This window comes from Suncus etruscus, chromosome 14, assembly GCF_024139225.1.
Source record: "Suncus etruscus isolate mSunEtr1 chromosome 14, mSunEtr1.pri.cur, whole genome shotgun sequence".
Lineage (NCBI taxonomy): Eukaryota > Metazoa > Chordata > Mammalia > Eulipotyphla > Soricidae > Suncus > Suncus etruscus.
In genome coordinates, this window is record NC_064861.1 from 21,999,370 (window position 1) to 22,019,990 (window position 20,621).

General features: G+C 38.9%; 1 protein-coding gene and 1 non-coding gene across 2 annotated transcripts in view; both read right to left on the reverse strand.

Annotated features, from left to right (window-relative positions):
* The window catches only part of ARHGAP26 (Rho GTPase activating protein 26), a 517,227-nt gene that overhangs the window by 226,191 nt on the left and 270,415 nt on the right, over positions 1-20,621 (reverse strand). Inside the window, exon 13 of the mRNA XM_049786899.1 lies at positions 1,162-1,227. Coding sequence (XP_049642856.1) covers positions 1,162-1,227 — 66 coding nt within the window. The remainder of the gene's footprint in view (positions 1-1,161; positions 1,228-20,621) is intronic.
* LOC126028795 (U1 spliceosomal RNA) lies at positions 7,234-7,397 on the reverse strand. Its single transcript, XR_007502507.1, has one exon. It is a non-coding gene; the product is annotated as a U1 spliceosomal RNA (small nuclear RNA).

Genomic DNA, 20,621 nt, shown 5'->3' on the forward strand with positions numbered 1-20,621 from the left:
ATAGAAAGCCTGTCTCGAGTGCAGGTGTGGGTGGGGTGGGGAGGAGGGAGATCTAGGCAACTGGTGGTGGGAATCTTGTACTGGTGAAGGGGGTGTTCTTTACATGACTGTAATCATACAACTACAATCATATTTGTAATCACGGTGTTTTAAATAAAGATAATTATATTATCAGTAAGTTGGCCAAAAATCACAGAAATAATTATGATAATTATAATTAAAAGACAATGAAATGCTCCTATTTGTAAATTATAATAGGCCACTACTATAAATTGTTTTTGGCATATGAATCAAATATTATAACAATAAAAATTATAACAAAATAATTGGCATATGAATCAAAAATTATAACAAAATTTTGCTCATTTATTTTTAAGCATCCTTTTATCATTGTTTTCTTGGCTTTTTGGGGCCACACCAGGTGTCGCTTAGAGGTTACTCCTGGCTATTCGTGCAGAATTGCTCCTGGCTTGGGGGACCATATAAGATACCAGGGGATCAAACGTGGTCTGTCCTAGGCTAGCGCCAGCAAGGTAGATGCCTTACTGCTCAGTGCCACCACTCCGGCCCCATGCTTATTTTACTTTTTATAATATCTTTACTTAACCACCATAATAACAAATGTGATTGTAGTTGGGTTTCAGTCATAAAAAAGAACATTCCCCTTCACCAGTGCAACATTCCCACCACCAATGTCCCCCGTCTGCCTCCTTATACTGGCAATAATGTCCAGAGACAATAGAGATGAGGGCAATAGAGATAGTCCATGATATGAATTCAGCATCAAGAGTGGTGAGTACAGTTAGAGAAATAACTACACTAACAACTACCATGACAACATTAAAGAGTGAGAGGAGGAGAAACTTTGCTTTATTTAGTTTAAGTTTCAATCACCAGATTCCTTATAATTCTAGGAATTATATCTATTATATACACACACAAATACACATTTGAAATACTCTTTGTTCAGCCAAAGAGGTTGATGATAACATATATTGAGTACCCTTGCTTACGACATGACTTGTTAAAATATACTGACAGTGGTACCTGGGTAGTTAATGAATGAATCACTTCAAATCTGAAATAGCAGGTAACAGGTCTGATGCCAAACCAGATGAGTGACCTTCACCAAAAACAAAGCCATCTGCTGAACTACTTTACCTCTGGTTTCCACGGCGTGGATGCACTTCTTGATTATGTTGAAGCCAATGCTGTCCAACTGTGCAGCTAACCGAGAAAGAGAAAAGGGCAGTCAGATTGCTAGCCCAGTCATGTAAATCAATCTCAGGCCAAGTTTTGGCCAACCTAACAAATGTCAATCTCATAGTATGGCCATGTAGGCTTTTTAAAATTTTCCCACTAGATGTCTAGTGGGAATTCACTGGCATTCACTGAGAGCTTATCATATTTTGAATATATTTCTAACTGCTTTGCATATTATTAGTTCAATTAATTCTCACAGTAAGAATTACTATGCAAGTTTAATAGAGAAGATAATTATCCATTCATTGAACAAGAAACCAACTAATTTCACCAATGAAGAACTAGGCTTTATTTCCGCTGTTATCAGGAGCTATAGGGTGAATCACTTGCTGATGTCCTTCAAAAAGTGTAAATAATGGACTCAATAAAGTTGGGTAAATGCTTTGCATAGATCTTAGTCCTAACCAGACATCTAGGCTGATATAATTATCCCCATATTACAGATAACGACACTGAGATTTTGCCACATTAAATGTCTTGACCAAAGTTGCAGAGCTAATAGGAATATGTAAGAGACTTAATTCCACAGTTGGTACCATCACTTTATCTTATATAGGACCCTGAATTAAAGAGAAGTCAAATCTTTAACAAGTAAGTTTTTTAAAACTAAAAAAAAAAAAATGGGAAGAAAATGAAAACAAAGAAACTCTCTGAGGAGGTGAAACTCAGACAGAAAAAACTATTTGTGTGGCAAACCGGAAGAGGGGCATTTCTCCTGCTTCAAAATTCACTAATACTACTCAAAATAAATGACATCAAAATTTCCCCACAGTATAAAATCAGTTCCTAAATTGCTAAAGCAGAAAACTCACCAAAATTCATTCTGGAGTTTATTACCCTAAAGTTAAGACTTGTGTGGTGATTTTAAAGAATAGATTGGGGGCAGGGAGATAGATCAATGAGCTGAGCTCATCCTCTGTATGCAGAAGACCCTGATTCAATCAATCCCCAGAGCAACACTCAGAATGTACAACTCCATCCCCCAAACCCAGAGCCAAAGGCAGCTCTTCTACACTACTCTTCAGAATATTCCAAGGAATTAAATTTTTGGGTGATATGATAAGTGTGCTTAGCTTTTGAAGTAACTGCCAAATGGCTTTCTGAGATACAGCACCATTTTACACCACCCTAGCAATGCAGAAAGATTCTAATTCAAATTCTTCATCTTTTTCAAGCATTTGTTACTGTCCTTTTGATTACAGTCATTTTTGTGGGTGTGAAATGGTATCTCATTGTGTTTTCTATTTGCATTTCCCTAATGACTAATGATGTTGGACACTTTTTCATCTGCAGAGGAGGATTTTTTATTCCTTTGTACCATAGTCATACTCAAGCTTACTGGAAAGCATTTGTCAGAGGTGAAATTATTTTTTGTACTTAAAGAGATTTCCAAAATGTTTACAACTGTGATTCAGTAGTTAGTTGAAGCCTTTTAGTTTGTCTTGTAAGGTATGCTTACAAGGATACTTTCATGGAGGTGAAAAAGTCAAAAAGTGTGAAAGAAAATTAAGTGTCATTTTGTATAGTGCTCTGGAGAGCTGTGGAGACTAATTCTAATGCTGGAAACTTTAAAAGTAGTGTTGTGGGTGCAGTTCTTGTTCTGTGAAGCATTAGTGCACTTTTATCCTGGACAGACTCTTTTTACTTCCTTACCTAATGAATGCTCATAAAAGTTTTAGAAAATGTGAAATAACTGCACAGATGACAATGATAACTCTAACAGTCAGAAGATGTATGTTCATAAACCCAAAGAGCACAAAAAAAAAAAAAAAGGACAGAGCTAGCTATAACTCTGCAAAGATAAAGTCCTTGAAATTTTTCTTGTAGAACTGGAAAAGGCTGAATTTTTTTCTAGATAAGTGACAGCTAATGGAAAATGATAAAATGGAGCCTCTAAAGTATATACAGAAAATGAAATCCATCAACCAACATTAACAATGATTGCTTTTTCTGACAAATGACAAAGCATTTCTTCCCATCCCCAAAACCTGAGTGAAAATTTCTCCTTTGGTTTCCCTATGAGCAGAGGTTCTCCAAATTTGTTTTAAACCAACAACATCCTTTTATTAAATATTATAGAGATGTTACACATAAAAGCCTTATTCCTTGTGCATGAACCATATATTAGCTAAGTTAAAATGTATGTAACACATATTTTGATATTAAATCCTATTAATATCCTCTAAAGTGTTCTAGTTGCTCTCACATGTGGATTTTAAATATATACAGCAAGGGAGCAAAAAGGTTCAAAGGCAGCATAATGGAGAATTGATCCATACAGCTGAGTTGAAGGGAGAGGTGTTGGGTTCTTTGGGAAAGAGAAGCGGGCACATTGGTGAAGGGTCTGGTGTTGGAATTCTGTGCTTGAAAAACAATGTTAGGGGCCAGTGAGGTGGCACTAGAGCATTAGCCAAGGAAGGACTGCGGTTCTATCCTCTGGCGTCCCAAAAAAACAAACAAACAGACAAAAAAATTAACAGTATTGCAGGACACAGAATCCCAATTAAGAACAGTGTTCAAGTTGCACATTGCTAATTATTAGAGTATACAAACATAAAATTATGTTAAAAGGGACTAGCGAGATAATATGGGATGAAGGCACTTGCTTGCATATAGTTAACTCTATTTTGATCCTGGCACTGAACACTGTTAGAAGTTACTCCTGAGCACAAAGCCAAGTACTGCTAGATGTGGGCCCAAACCCTCCCTGCTAATTCCTACTAGTTTTCCTCAACAAGTAACTTAGGAAATACAGCTTAACAATAGTTATGGTAAATCTAAAAAATGGAACAAGTTTTTACAATGCCTACTGCCCTAGTTCTGCCCTTTAACTGTCTTGTTTCTGTCTCAGCTACACACGTTCATGCAGGCACGCAGGCACACACACACAACTGACTACTATTTTCATCAACTTGTTTCCTGCTGATGTGATGATTAGGTCACTAATGATTACCAACTGCTTCATTATTTAATGTGTATCAGGTAACACTAATGTGAAAGAGACTGCTGGCTTACATGATGAAATTATTAGTTCTGATCTCTGCCCAGCAGATGCATAATCTAAGTTCATGGAAAGCACTTATTATGTGAAAAGTGAGTTCCCACCGAAAGCTTTAAGGCACTGTCCCCACAGAGACAAGTTTGCTAATCACAGAAAAGGCCCGAGTACCCGGCCAGATGGAAGCGGCTGTCCTTAATCTCCTAGAGCAGGTGATTCAGCTCTTTCACTGAGCCCAGGCTCAGAAAAGGTCAGGGATTTATAAGCAATTTCTGTATCCTTATAATCTCCAGAAATAATCTCTCATTAAATATCTACGAGGCTTGCCTTATTCCCTTAATTTGACTTAAAATGAGTTGTTGCGGGATCAGCAGCTCAGGGGCAGACAGACACCATTCTGCAGGGGTAAAGCCTGCACTGGCTTCTCTTGATACCTCAGCTCAAGTTCAGTTCTGCCCAGGCCTAGAGAATCCAAACAGTCACTGTAGAATGAATATTCATGAAGTTGGCACTGAATACCCAGGATGACCTGCCAAGCAAGAAATGTGTAATCCTCTAAAGTTCCATTTCCCAACTTTTGAGGCCTTGTTTTTTCAGCTTCCTCTACAGAGAGGAGAGGGTTGGAGTTCACACAGACCCATTTGTTCAGAAGGACGCTGGAGAAGTGAATTGACAATCAGGTTTCCAGCAAAACCAGAAGTAGGAGGTGGCTGTCTGGCAGACTGTGGAGGTTCATGCTACGGAGTCTAGAAACGGTCTTATGGCAAAGGGCTTGAAAAAGAACATGCTATAAAGTTCAAATAATTTTCTTGTCTAAAAGATGATGACTAGTGGGCCAAATAGACAGAAAAAAAATTTTTTTAACATAACCATCGATGTCATGTTTTTCCACTTCTTTCACTGACATACTTTCTCAACTGAGATTCTTAAAAATTAAAAAATTTTGAAAAAGGTGTGTAGGTGGTAAGGTTTTGATCTTAGTATGACTTTCTTTTTCAGCCATCTTATCTAAATGAGCATCGAGTTCCTCAATTTTATCTCCTAGATTCTCTCCATTTGATCTAGTCCTCCCCATCTTTCCCACAGAGGTCCTGGTTCTGGCCTCTATTATTTGCTACTTGAACTTGCTACAATCACCACCTAACTGGCCTCTTCACACTCCTCTGGCTCTTTCCAATTAATCCCTACCTGTACTCTTGTGAGAATAACAGGAATTAGGTGTTACCTCCCTGTTAAAACTCTTTGTGTTCTGCTCTGCTGTTCTTACAAGAATCCAAATACTTAACACTTACCCTAACATAGTCCGATCCCCATATGTCTCTCCAGACTGTTAGAGTGATAGAAATGAAGTGGAAACATGTAAATTTCAATTTGTGTAACCTCTCTAATTTTTAAATGTGTGGATAGGTAAACTGGTGACTGAACAGTGGTGAGAGTTGCTGAGGAGCAGTTTGTAGATGAAATGTCCTTTCAAATTCCAACTAATGTGACTCCAATGAGAATATATGAGTTACTTAATCTCCTTACCATGTTTTTTTTTATCCTTTATAAAGGTTAAATAACAAAATGAATGCCTGATCTAACCACTTTCTTCCTATATCAATACAAAGAGCTATTACCACCTATCCATATAGCCTCCAGAATAACTGAGAAGAAAGGAAAAACAAAAGCTGTACAAGCCATATGAAAGACAGGGGACAAAAACAAACCTGTGTTTTCTTGGATATTTTGAGATATCCTTTGCTTATCCTCAGAGGTATTGTCATCATTGTATGTAGCATGACTCTTTGGCTTCAGGAGAAGAGATAGTTCTTCCATATTACACTAATTAGATCATCTACAGACAAGATAATCAATGAAGGCTCTAGAAAACAAGAACATTCTCCCCTGGAGCTTTATGCTACCTGAGAGATGTCTTTCCTCATATTAGGAGTCATTTTCTGAAAATCACTGCCCTAACTGTTGTCCACTCCAGTTCTCAGGACTTAGAAAACCAAGAAATCAGTCAAGAAGTAGCTAAATAATCAATTTTTGATTACAAGGTACCTTCCCATATATGAAAAGGATTAAACAACACAGTCTGCATTAGCAATACTATAGACAAATAATTTTACATAACTGCCAACTGGCAGTGTCCATGGACCAGCAGATTAAAAACAACTGCTCTAGAATATATTCCAAAGTTATCACATGCCTACATCCTGGGAATTCTAGTCCTTCAGGGTTCAATTCTTTTCCAAGGGTTAAGAACTGATCCACCAAATTCATCTCAACACTCATCAGAATAAACATGTTCTGAAACTGATGCACAATAGGCATTTCTCCACCTTCCATACCTCTCCTCAGGAAATGGACTCTGCTTTCCTGGGATCAAACACATGACAACAAAAACAAGACTGGTCAAGTTAGGGGTATTTTGTTTTAAGTTTAAGTAGAATAAACTGAATTGCCTGCAAGTACTGAACGTTTGCAAAAAAAAAAAAAAAAGAGAGAGAACTGAGAGGTACCCCATTTCTAATGTGGGAACTTGTCTGAAGTTATTGTGAACTGGCCATCACTTCATGAGAGCTCCACAAGCCTGTTCTAACCACAGAAATTTACTCAAATTCCCAACACCATTTGCTCTTTGAGTCTGGCCTGCCTCACTCATTCTGAATTTAATCAATTTCAGCACCATTAAGAGGCATGAAGAAAAACATCCATAGTAAATTGAATATAAAATCCACCTGGACAATAGATTTCCAATTGACTCACATACTCAGAGCAGCTCACACCCTTTCTCCAAATCAAGTGGAGTCCTACTGTTGCCAGCACTCTCTGGCTATGGCTCCTGAGAATATGTCTTCATGGTGCCACTCTCGGGAGAAGCCAGCTGGGAGTGTGGGAAGATGGGGGTCAGAGAAGTTGATCAATTATTAGTTATTCAGATATGAATTCTCTGCTCTGGGGATGGACAACAGTTAATTTTTTTTCAGGGGAGAGCTCGAACGCAGTCCCCCACTACCACAAATTATACAGTCAAGTTTCCCACATTTGGGGAAATTGCAGGGATCAGCACATCTGGAGGGCAATGGATAAGCCTCACTCTGGGAAAACCACCTTCGTGATCATGGTATCTCCCCTGCCAGGTAAGTATACAACAGTTAATTTTTAACCCAAAATCAATTTCCACAGATCTTGTGCCCAACCTCTACTGCCTTCCTTTCTGTGGAGTATGTCTTTAGACACTGTGAAGTAACTTCAGCACTGACTAAAATCACACAGACACAATTAGTGTGTTGGAGAAAGACAATGATAAACTTTAAAGCCAGTAGACCTGGACTAAAATCCTGTGTCTGTGCTTTTGCTGGGTATGAACTTAGGCAAGGTATTTCAAATGCTCTAAGATTTACCTTTCCAAGGTATTCAATCCAAAGAAATGTGCTGTAATTGGGATTTTTTTTTGGGTATTCAATGAAAGGTCATTACTATCATACTAAATATTATGCTGTTTCAGAATATTGGAATTGCTAAACTATTATCAATAAAATACTATAATTACTAAACTATTATAAATAAACTACAATAAAATTAGAATATTTTTACTAGAATATTGGAACCAAAACTTTCAGTTGATGAGATAGTTTTCACACCCAAATTCATATACACCTTCCTGTAACCCTATGGGATCATAATTCTTGCTAAAAACTTATTGCTGCCACTCTAATGAGCATAATGAAAGGAGATCATTCCCTTTAACAGAATAAGTTAATAAATCGTGGTTTATTGGATTTTTCCAATACATCTATTACATTTTTACAATGAGAAAAGCCAAGGCTTGAGGTGTTAACTGGCCACAAGAATGACAGCAAGAGCAGCACTTAGTGAGCAGAAGTGTCACTCTGGGCTAGGCACATAAATTTACAAGATCATTGACTTGCCTTTAAGCAGGAAACATTGGCACAGATCAGTAAAAAAGACTGGATGCAGGAGAGATATATCACACAGTGGTAGGGCATTTTTACCTTGCACACAGCTGACCCAGGATGGATGGTTGTTCAATCCCCAGCATCCCATATGGTCACCCAAGCTTGCCAATAGCAATTTCTGAGCCCAGAGCCAGGAGTAACCCCTGAGTGCCACCGGGTGTGACCCAAAAAACAAAACCAAAAAAAAAGCCAGTCCTGTTCAAATAGTTATAAATTCCTTGTTTTCTCTAGCATCTATTAAAGCCTTTACTTTATCCCATCAATAATAATGTAAAAACACATTCCAGAATCCAATTATCCTCACCATCTTTATTTTTAAAATGTTGACTTGAGCCAATATTATCTTCTGCCAGAAGTGTTTACAATTACCCCCAAATGTATCTACTTTAGCCCCTATAGTTGATTGTCTATAAGCAGTCATCTTTTAGAAATATACATTGACTTACTATCACAAAACTCTATAGATTTTTTTTTTTTCCTGATGCTTAGAATACAACCTTGCTGATCCTACCCCTAAGCCCTACCCCAGAGTACCTGACCCATTTCCCAGTGGTCTCCTCTAAACTAGGCACAATGGTCCTTCCTGGAATTCTAAACATAACTACTTTATTTCCTCTACCTCAGAGGCCTTGGCACATTCTAGTTCTTTGTTCAGTTCCCAGTATGCCTCACTCTTTCCCAGTTTCTCCTCAAATGTCACCTGCTCAAAAGGGTCCTTTCCATTCCTAGCACCTAAAGCACCTACTCTTGACTCCATTATTCCCTAATTCTTTAGAGTTCTCTGTCCACCTGAAAGTTCATTTTTGTTTACTTGCTTACTGGTTCCTATCCGTTTCTCTTGACAGTATTATCATGAGAGCAGGGACTTTATTGGCCTTATTCATGACTGTAGCTTCACTAAATATTTCCCGAATGAAAGAAAAAATATAATTCCCACTTTTACCAACAGAGATGCCTAAAACCAATAAATACAGAAGTCCCTACACTGCAGAAGAGATGGCCTATATCATGATTTCACATCATGTTAGTTCTGTGCACATGAACACATTGGTACCTTCTCCAATTCAGGGGCTCTGTTGTTAGAAGCACAAACATAAAAGGGATTGGCAGGGATCACGTTCATCTTTTGTCACTAAGCTTGAAGACTGATGATCCGAATTGTCTTTCCTAGTCTACCAGATTACACAGACTCCTATCTCTTCCCCAGGGTTTCTGGGGACACACACAGATAAGAAAGTAAAACAAGCACAGGAAAAGAGAAATAAGCCTGTTTGAACTGAAAGGAACCTACCAAATTTTCACCTGAGTTAAGGAATACTCTCAACTGTAAAAATGCTCCTATTCTTGGGCCAGAGTGAGAATACAATAGGAAGAGGTTTACCTTGCACAATGCTGACCCATGTTTGATCCCTGGCATCCCCAGCATTGCCAGGTGCCTAAGTGCAGAGCCAAGAGTAAGTCAGTCCTGCGTATCAATCAGTGGGTGTGGTTCGAAAATAAAACAAGTGTTCTAATTTTTGGCAAGACAAATGCAGCTACAGTGGCAGCATCTGGGTTTTTGTGTAAAATAAGCTAAGAGCTGAAGATCAGTATGTAGGAGTAAGTGTTTCTTAACAGTTCTGAAATCTGTTATCACCTGATACATCTTAAATTTCCAAATCTGTACAGAAGTCAATAAGTAACATTGAATATACCTCCTAGTAGTGCCAACCAGGATTGATTAATTGTCTGCAGCATAAGATGAATGCTGAGAATGAATGACAATCCAGGAGCCTCAGTTTCTTTCTGATTTGAGGCTTGGTTGATTGTGAACTGATCACTCAACCAAAAGAGGTCACCAGTGTTCTGAAGGTGGACACGTTCCAAGCAGAAAAACAAAACCACCTTTGCCATCTAGATACCTCTCTTTTCTTTACCTACCTGTCTTCTCAAGTTGGTCTGTCCTAGTTGCAGTAGGAGCTATTTCCTGGCTGCAACAAACTCTGAGGTACAAAAGTGCTAGGGAAAGAGATGGCATCCAGAACAGAGATCTAAATTCTAAACCGAAAATCATGGATAACATGGCCTCTCAAACCCTTTTTATCTGTATGATCAAGTGCTGAAAAAAATCAACTGGGCTATGTCTGTTAAGACACGCTAAGAAATACTGAAGAAACGGTCCTGTATAAAAGAGCTTTAGTGTTGAATCATGACTATGTAATAGATCATAAGAACTGCAGGTACCCCCAAACTGAGAATTTCTATTCCAATCTCATTCAATTCTCCCAGCAGACAATCATGATTGAAACTATATTCATCTGACAGGTAAAGAAACCAAGTGATTGAGAATCTAATTTCCCATGGTTACAAGAAGCTAAGATTGATTGTGTGGATCTTACCAGACACACAGTGAACATTATGCAATAAAACCCTACAATCACTACTTTATACAATCCCCACTAAGGGAAATGTAGTGGGCAGCCTCTACTAAATCTTGCATGTCGAGTGTGAGTGGTACATTCTGAACACTCTGCTTAGGGCAGGAAGGAATGATGGTGAAATATCTCAAGTCTGCACTTAGAAGGAAGCCTTCTATGTAAACGGGGTTAGTAATACTCTATTTCATAAGATCCTCATATGGATCAAATGACAACATGTAAATGAAACACTTAGCATGCTGTCCAGTCAATAATCTGTGCTCAAGAAATAATGAAAGCCTGCAATTGTAGAAAATGGGGGGAACCACCCAGACTCTGCCTCAACAAGTGTCTGCATTGGGCTTTTGAGTGAAGGATGCAGCCAGGGACCTGCTCAATGTTCCCTGGCTAAAACCGAAGCTAAGATGCAAAGTGGCTGCTCACACCTGGCAGGCTGTGGCCTGCTGTAGGCATAGCACCCACACCAAAGGGGGATATCAGGCCATGGTAAAAGTCTCACATTGTCTGCACCTGTCAGTCCAATAGTTGGCTTTAGGCAAGGATATATTTAAGTGTCATTTAGGAAAAATCCTGCTTGCCCTAGGAGATTCAAGGTGCACCATCACCTGAAAATTCTATCCGTAGGGCATGAAGATTTATAATATACTCAATAGCAGTAAGCCTGGATAAGCCTCCAAGAAAACCATCTATTCCTGATCCTTCCTTTTTTGTTAGTCCTCAGCCCCGCCTCAGCCCAAGCTATTCTCAAACTGGGGTGTTACTGCTCAACTAAATATATTTTGGGCACAACATAGGCCACAGCAACTGTGTTGTGTGCAAAGTCATAATGAAAAGAGAGGTGTGGAAAGTCAGCACTTAGGCAAGCTAGAATTACACCATCTCGCCTGACTACGACTTGGAAGACCAAAGTGGTGGCCAGAGAAACCTGCTATGGCACAGAAGAGAGGGGAAAGGAGAGAAGGGTGAAGGGCCATGCAAGTTGTGGAGCAGCTGGAACAAAATGCTCTCAAGGGAGGGGGTGAGGGTCTGCCTGGACCTGGTATGGATGGAAAGTTGGAAGAGGAAGTGTCCTCAGCTGACTAGCTCATGGACCAGTGTAGAGAGCGGGCCACCATGCTCATTAATACTGTCCATCCTTCTCAGGTTTAAAAGGGGAAATGTTCTATTTATAAGCTAACCAACCAGACACGACCTGGCAGCCACTGGATGGCTCTGATCCCACAGAGATCCCGGTTACCAGTGATGGCCTTTGCCTGCCTCTTGTTCTAACTGTGAAAGTCCAAACCTGACTGGAAGCAGGAGGAAAAAACAAATCCTCTTCTCTGTCCCTTTTGATGTTTTCCTAGGATTCTTGGTCAATGAGTAATGGCTGAAGGTTTTAGAATCATTTAAACACAGCAACCCATCCATTTCCATCCCATCAAGACTTTTCTTGGCTATTTAAAACCAAATATCTCTTTCTGTTTTGCAGATTAAGGGCAGAGAAAATGTTGCACAAGTCCTGGGCAGGGCTGTGGACAAATGGAGCAAAGGCATGTCCTCGCTCTCTCCTAATGATCCTCAATCTCATCCCATGATAGAAAATATGCAATCCCATCCAACGCTGGATCTGAACGATGACCTGAAAAATAATGAGTTCATGCAATGGGGACAATGTAAATAGCATCGTTGTCATTGTGCAGTGCTATCACACGCATGAGGAGTGGAGTGAGGAATGGAGTCCCTGGAATCTGACTCTAGTTTTACAGCATGATGCAATCCTCTGTGGAGCCAATGGTAGTTCCATTGAGGGGGCTAGCCAAGTATGAATATTGGGGTCCCTCAAAAGAAAAGAGCAAGATTAGTTAGGTATTGGGAGCTGATGATGAAACTCCTCCTTCCCAGTCCTAATGGGCTGGCCACATAGTGAAAGGATGACCAAAAAAATAATAATAATAATAAAATAATCATGCATAACAACAGTGTGGGGGTTATAAATGATGACACTGGAAATGAGGCAAATTTGAGTTTAAATATAGCTCTACTAATGCTTCACTGTGCTACCCGTTCCTCTAAACCTGCTTGCTTATAATGCAAACTCAGTGGTTGTGAATTTCTGCTTATGGCAACCATTGACATACCATCTGAATCTTTCCCAAGGTGTCTTAAATAGATTTTAATAAAAAAAATCATCGAAGCCATAACTTAGTAATACAGCACAAATTGCACAAATATGAAAGATGAGGATTGGAATCTCCAGTACTATGAAAAGGGGGGGGGGGACTGATACTGAAATAAAATTATGGTTAACTAACTTTTAGTGCCTGGAGCAAATTCACTATTGCCTGTTTTATAAGTAATCTTACAGATTAATGCCCACACACACTCAATTTTGTATTCTCTAGAGCTACTTCCACATTATAATGAGAGTGGAATACCGTAAAAGGTAAAATATCTACTATTTGGCTTTTTTTACTGAAAAAAGCAGAGCCCCGTGCTCAGCATTAAGATTTAGGAAACAAGGGAACTTATATGTACTTTCCCTCCACAATACCAGTATACATTAAATAATAAACTAGTGAGACTGGAATATAACACCAAAACAAAACAAAATAAGCTAGAAACAAGCAGTGTTGGAGAAGATACAGCAAAAAAGGAATTCTCTTTCTCTTTTGCTGGAAATATCTTGTTCCATTTCTATGTAAAACAGTAAGAAGATTCCTCAAAAATGTAAGCTTCCTAATCTTACTCAGACTCAAATTCCATTTCTTTTCATCTCTCCTCACAAGATACAAAAAACATTAACCCCAAAAAGTGTCCACCTATGTTCATTGCAGCACAAATGAATAAAGAATAAATGGATAAAGAAATTGTAGCACAAATGAATAAAGAATAAATGGATAAAGAAATACCCAACTGTCCAACAACAGATGGATGGAGAAACTGTAGTCAATGTACACAATAGAATACTATGCGGTTATGAAAAAAATATTAAATTTTGCAGTTTGTTTCAGGTTGGTTATAATTAGAAGATACCATGCTAACAGAAATAAGTTGGGAAAAGAATAACTACTGGATGATCTCGCTGAGCCATGGTATCTAGAGAAGCAAAACAAGGGAATAGGCAACATTGAACAGTAACAAACCCTTGGTAAATAGATTACAAAACTGAGATTACCAAGCAGGCAGGGAACAGGGAATAAACAGGTTGACTCTAAGTAACATAAAGATAGTGGTAGAGGGTCCTGGGCACTTTGGTGGAAGTAACAATACATCAAAACCAAAAGTATTGATATTACTATGCCCATGTCATCTAAACAACAAAAAGTTTATAAAATTTTAAGTAAACACAGAATATATTAATAGTGAGTTAAGATGTCCACCTGGTGCTATTTTAAATGATACTGAGTACCACCAGAAAGGTGGTACAGAAAGGTGGCATGTCCCACTTTGAGACACACAGCCAGAAAGATGAAATGAACACCCAGACTGCTGCCATTCAATCTCCTATGTCAAACACACACAAGAAGTGCCACTGACATAGATAAAGTGAAGGATAAGAACCAACAAGAAACAGGTAAATATTAGCTAATGTGCCAGATATAGTGTTGAACTTTAAATCCTCATGGAAACTTCATGAGGTTGGTTCTTTTTCAATATCTCCATTTTCCAGAAAAGGAAATGGCATCTTAAAAGTTCAGCACCAATCCTCAGCTCTACAGCAATGCACCAAAATGCTGATCTCCACTATGCCTATAACCTGCTCCCTCGACACAAGTCTCTCCAATCATGCAGCAATCACAACCCACAGTTAATTATCCAATTGAAACTTAACCATGCTATTCATAGTCACTAAAACCTGAAAAAAACATTTCAAGAACAATGATAAGAAATGGTCCTATCAATTAGGACTCTCTTACCAGTTGTGAAAGAACCATTATAAATATTTTTTTTGTTTTTTGTTTTTTTGGGTCACACCTGGCAGCACTCAGGGGTTACTCCTGACTCTATGCTCAGAAATTGCTCCTGGCAGGCTCGAGGGACCATATGGGATGCTGGGATTCAAACCACCGTCCTTCTGCATGCAAGGCAAATGCCCTACCTCCAAGCTATCTCTCCGGTCCCAAATAATATTTCTTTTGTTTGTTTGTTTTTAGGCCATACCCAGATGTGCTCAGGGGTTACTCCTGGCTCTGCACTCAGAAATCACTCCTGGCAGTGGGACCAGATGGAATGCTGCGGATCAAACCCCAGTCATCTGTATGCAAGCAAATGCCCTATCCTCTGTGCTATCACTCCTGCCCCTGTAAATAATATTTCTAAACAATTTTCAAGATGCAGGAAAATGTTAATATTTAACTCAATGCAAGCAAATATATGCAACATAAACCAATTAAGTCAAAATATGTGCTTATGTTAACAAAATACATAAGCAACATCATGAAAAAAGCAAGAAGGAAATATCTATGAGTGGTATATATGATTTTTATTAAATTTCTGAATATTAATGCTGTAAATCTTTAATATTCCACAATTAATTACTAATATTATAATAATAAGCAAAAGTACACATCTTCTAAACTACTACTTAGGAGAGAGTTTCAGATCGAATATGTAGACTCGTCAGATACTAATTCTGATTCTAATTCAGATACTAATTAGCGATACTAATTAGCGAATTTTCTTCTTCCCACTAGCCAGTGTGAATGACAAGTAGTAAAGTACAGTATGCAGAGTAGTTTTAGGAAAGTTCTAGATTAAAAACTGGAAGGAATGTATTAGAACAGCGAAGCAAAAAGAAAGTGATATTTGTTCTTTTGAAAAGGAGGAAAGGTTTCCATTTTCAAGATTTCCTAGCCTAGATGGAAGTCCATTAATTCCCAGTGGGTTCTGAGCATTTTATCTGTGCACTGGATAGAGACAGAATAAATACTGCACACACCCACACATGACTGGGCCATTTGTCTCGTATATTCCAGTGGCCCAAGCATTAGATCATATACTCATTAAAAGCAGAAGTGAGCATGCTCTAATGTGGGGTGTCCTTTTTCCTTCATATTTACATAGCCCAGAGCTACAGATCCTTAGGAACTCTGAAAGGATTAATTAAATCAAGAGTGACAGGTTAAATCTACTGCAGTTAAATCTACTAAAAGGTTCAAGCAATAGCAGACAGGTACTTGTTAACAAGTGGGAAGCAGAGTCAACACCGCACTATGCTCTGGAAAAGTCAAATCATCAATAAGCACTGGGCTTGGTCCTCAAGCATGCTGAAAGCTACACCAGGGTCAATGCCAACACAGTCCTCTGAAATAATCAAATGCATCTTTGAAATTTGAACTAAAATTCACTCTAATAAAAGTGGCAAAAGGAAGTAAAAAAAAATGGGACCTGGCACCCCTCTTTCGCAGTCTGTCAACCTTCAGCCTTCCCAACAGCTGGAGAAGCTGTGGGAGAGCAACATTTCTATAAACAAGCTAATCTGTTTAGAGTGAGAAGGCAGTGACATTTATTACTGAAAAGTATAAACTTGAATTGCACCAACTCACATAAGCCTGTTCTTCCCTTGCTCTCTTGCACAGGACTGGTACATCCCCTCTTCCACCTTCGCAGCTTTCCATCTGTCCCTCAGGTAGGACCACAAGATAACTGCCTGCACTGAGAAGAGACCTTTTTTTTGGGGGGATGGGGGTGGGCTTGGGCCACACCCGGTGATACTCCAAGGCTACTCCTGGCTAGGCACTCAGAAATTGCTCCTGGCTTGGGGGACTAGATGGAACGCTAGGGATAGAACCAAGGTCTGTCCTGGATCGGCCATGTGCAAGGCAAACGCCCTACTACTGCACTATCACTCTGGCCCAGAAGAGACCATTTTTTCCTGGCTTCATACCCTGCTTCTGGGCTGGGCTCATTCTGAAGGAGTATGAAAAGCATTTTCTCTCACAGAGCCTGTGAAGAAAAAAATATCACAAGGGCAGCCGAAGATAGGAAAAACAGAATGAGCAGATTCAGAAGACATGAAGTAAGATGGCAAAGGGTGCCACACAGGGTAGAAAGAGGGAAGGGCCTTGGTTGAAACAGAGTCTTGTACTCTATATTCTTAGAGGGGATAGATTATGGACAATGATGTAATTAATTCCTCAGGGGAGAAAAAATTAGAGAGCCGAAACCACTTCTGCCAGTGACATGAATTTTAAAAATTTATACTTTATCACTGAAGTATACCCAACTAGTGGCAAAATGTTGGCAATTTTCTAGAGAGAAAATACCAGGCATTTGAAATTTGGATATTAAACATGAAAAGAGCAATGCCCAGCTCTTCAATTCACACCAGACTGATGTCTTCCTTTATTATAAATTTCAGTGATCATATTGCAGAGAGACAGTGCAGAGACTGCAGATACTGGGTAATAATGCTGCCACCCTGTGTAGAGCATAAGCCTCTGGAAGAGTCGGGATGAGACTTTCTACAGATGATTGTCATCCAGAGAGAAGAAAACTACGTCTTTGAAAGAGCAGGGAAGAAGGCTTTGCATGATGTTCAAAAAGGAATCTATCCAAAGAGATGAAGAAGCACCAACTCACAAAGACAGAATTTGACAGTTTGTAAGCAAGCAAATAAACCTCTACTATAAAAATCATACCCCAGAAAAATCAGTTTTGTTAAAACTGCTCCTGAAAAAAGGTCGTTTTAATCCATTTTTTTCTCTATCCTGCTTGCTAAATAAAAGGGCAAGCAACTGAAGAAACATTAGACTCATAATTAATTTTTAGTACTTTCTTTTCCTAATCAGCTAGAATATTATTGTAGTTTTTTTTTACAAAAAATAAATATCTTTAGAAGTAGAACTCAGATATTAAACCGAGCTCCTTGGCCTCACTAGCCTCAATTGTCTAATGTAAACTGTAGGTCAGAAGTGTCTATCTCAGAGTTGCAAGCAATTACATGAATTAATGTGAAAAAAAGTATCTCTGAAATCTATTAGCCAACAAATACTAATACAAAATATAGGCTCACTGTAGGCAATTCAAAGTACAGATAAGTATTTAAGTCTCTCTGTATCTCCTAATAATCATCTATTCTGAACAGGAATTTTTTTTTATTCTGAACAGGAATTTAAAAATAAATTTGTGGGGCCAGAGAGATAGCACAGCAGTAGGGTGTTTGCCTTGTAAGCAGCCAATCCAGGACAGGAAGTGATTCAAATTTCGGCATCCCATATGGGGTCCCCCCCCCCCCCCCGCCCAGTCTGCCAGGAGCAATTTCTGAGCACAGAGCCAGGAGTAATCCCTGAAGCGTGGTCAGGTGTGACACAAAAACCAAAACCAAAACCAAAAAAAAAAAAAAAAAAAAAGGATAAATTTGTACTTCTACATGTTTTCCTATTCTCTCTAGATGAGTGAAAGAAATTATTTTATCAAGTTTACTGTTCTCTAGTATGATATTGAAAATACTCAATTAACAATATATTGTGGGCACCATTTCTGTATATTTACCTTGATCCCTTTATTATTCTTTTATGATGTACTTTTCTACCATACTTGTAGATATTCCTTTTGTGAAAAAGCTCCCCCACTTCTTTTCCTATCATGCTCATCCTGGTGTACCCAAAACAGCACTTCATTATGGGCCAGAGATCACAAAAGCAGTGCACGTAGGACAGAACCTGGCATGTGGAGTGATGCTGGGGAATCACCTTTTAGTCTCATGCCTGTAAAGCAGGTGCTCTACACTAAGCATGCCCTGGCATTTCTAATCTTCTGGGTTTTTGTTTGTTTGCCTGTTTGAAGGTCATACCCAGAGTTGCTCAGGGATCACTCCTATGCTAAAAAATCACTCATGGCAGTGCTCAGGAGAGCATCGGTGGTGCTGAAGATTGAATGAGATTCTGCTAAATGCAAGGCAAGTTCTAAAATCCTAGTATTATCTGTTCCTCCCCATTTTTTTTTTTTATTTTAGTGGTTGATGTCATTGGAGCCAGACTCAGCAATGCTCAGGGCTCTATGTGCTGCAGGGGATTGAACCCAGGCCAGCTGCATGTAAAGTGAGTGTTTTTTCCTCTGTACTATCTCCACCCCTCTTCTTTCTTGGGACTCTATAATATTTTTAATCAGCTTCCTGTTGAACATTTTGATTGTCCCAAATTCTTTGCTATTATTATTAATGTTCCAATAACTTCTTTATTGCACAAATAGCTTTTAACTTGCGTCTATTTCTTTGGTTCAAAGGAAAAAGTCATTGGTTCAAAGGAAAAAAAAATTTTTTAATCTTCACAAATCCCTTAAAGAATGGCAGAACGGGTGCAGTTCTCTTGAAATTATATATCAAGATATGTTTTCTCATTCTCATAGGTGAGTACATGCTAGACCAAATTATATTATCTGTCCTGGTCCTCCCGTTTTTCGCTTGTTTGATTTTTGCCCCCCCCCCTTTTTTTTCCTTCAAACAGAACCACATAACTTGAACCATCCTGTTCTGCCATACAAACTGAGGGGAAAATAATGGGGATTATCAAGACCAAATAGTCGTATGAACATGGAATAGAAATAAAAAATGATCAGACTCAGGTACCAAATCCAAAGCCTACAACAACAGGATCAATACCCAGTCTACAACAAGCTAGACACAGAGGGGACCACTCATACTAGTAGCCTGGGGAGCAAAGAAGGAGGATATGAGTTGCATGCTGGGAACAGGGTGGAAGGGAGGGAATCACAACACTGGTGGTGGGCATGCCCCTGATTCAATGTCACTATATACCTAAAATTTTACTGTGAGTGATTTGTAATCCACTTTGGTCAAAATAAAAATTATTATAAAAAATATTATCTGTCCTGGGAATCAGAATCTTCAGAATAATCAATGACTTAACTGATAGTTCAGAGATTTATCATCCTACAAATATTATCCTGAAGATTCTTTCTCAAGGAGCTGGAGTGATAGATAGCACAGGTAGGGTGTTTGTCTTGCATGCAATTCAGGACCAAACCTTGGTTCGATCCCCGGCATCCCATATTGTCCCCTGGGCTAGGAGCAATTTCTGGCACATAGCCAGGAGAAACTCCTGAGTGTACCGGGTGTGGCCCAAAAACCAAATACCAAAAAAAAAAAGAAAAAAGATTCTTTCTCAAGCATTCCTCATTATGGGGGCTACAATCTTTCACTATGATTATTGTTGTGACATTGTTATTTTGCCCATATTCACCAGAGACCATTTAAAATAATCATATATGATGGAGAGAGATAATGATTTGTTTTCTTGAATACTGTCTAGATAAAAAAAAAATCCTCCTTTTCAAGGCCTCTTTACTGGCCTATAGTAATTAATTTAAATGACTTAATGCTTTGTATAAAATATAAATCTTTATGTTGGAGAGAATAAAAGAATAAAAAAATCTGCTCCTCAATGAATTTCACACCCAAATATGAAGTCACGGTATTTTATTTTTCTGCCTACGTTGTAGTGGGACTGTTTTGCTGAGTTTTTTTTGACACTGCTAGAGCTTTTCTTCCAAATGGATTTTACAAAACCAATCCAAGGCCAGGGAACAGGATTTCCTCTGTATTCTTGTATTCAGCAACCTGAAAGGCATTTGTTTTTTATCCTATGCACCAAGGAGATAATCAAACACTCTAGCAGTTGCACTTTCATTTTAATCCCATCATCTTTACAAGGTTATGGGTGCCCTTAGAAATCATGATTAACCAGAGAGCTCAGAGCCAGGAGAAGGGGAAATGTGCTGAACAGTCTTCAGAGGCTGCCCAGTCACTCCAATCAGAAAGTGATGATTATATGACAGCATTCACCATTTCTTCCTCTCCATCGAGCAGTCACCGAGTGACTGCTAAGATAACTAAGATAGTTATTGTCTCTCCAATCCTTGGGGCAGGACAATGGAGGGAGGCAAAGTCAATTTTATTTTCTCTCACAACAAGGCTCTTGGGGAGCAGGAAGGATATTATTGAACCAAGTTCCTGTTTTTGAAATTACCAGG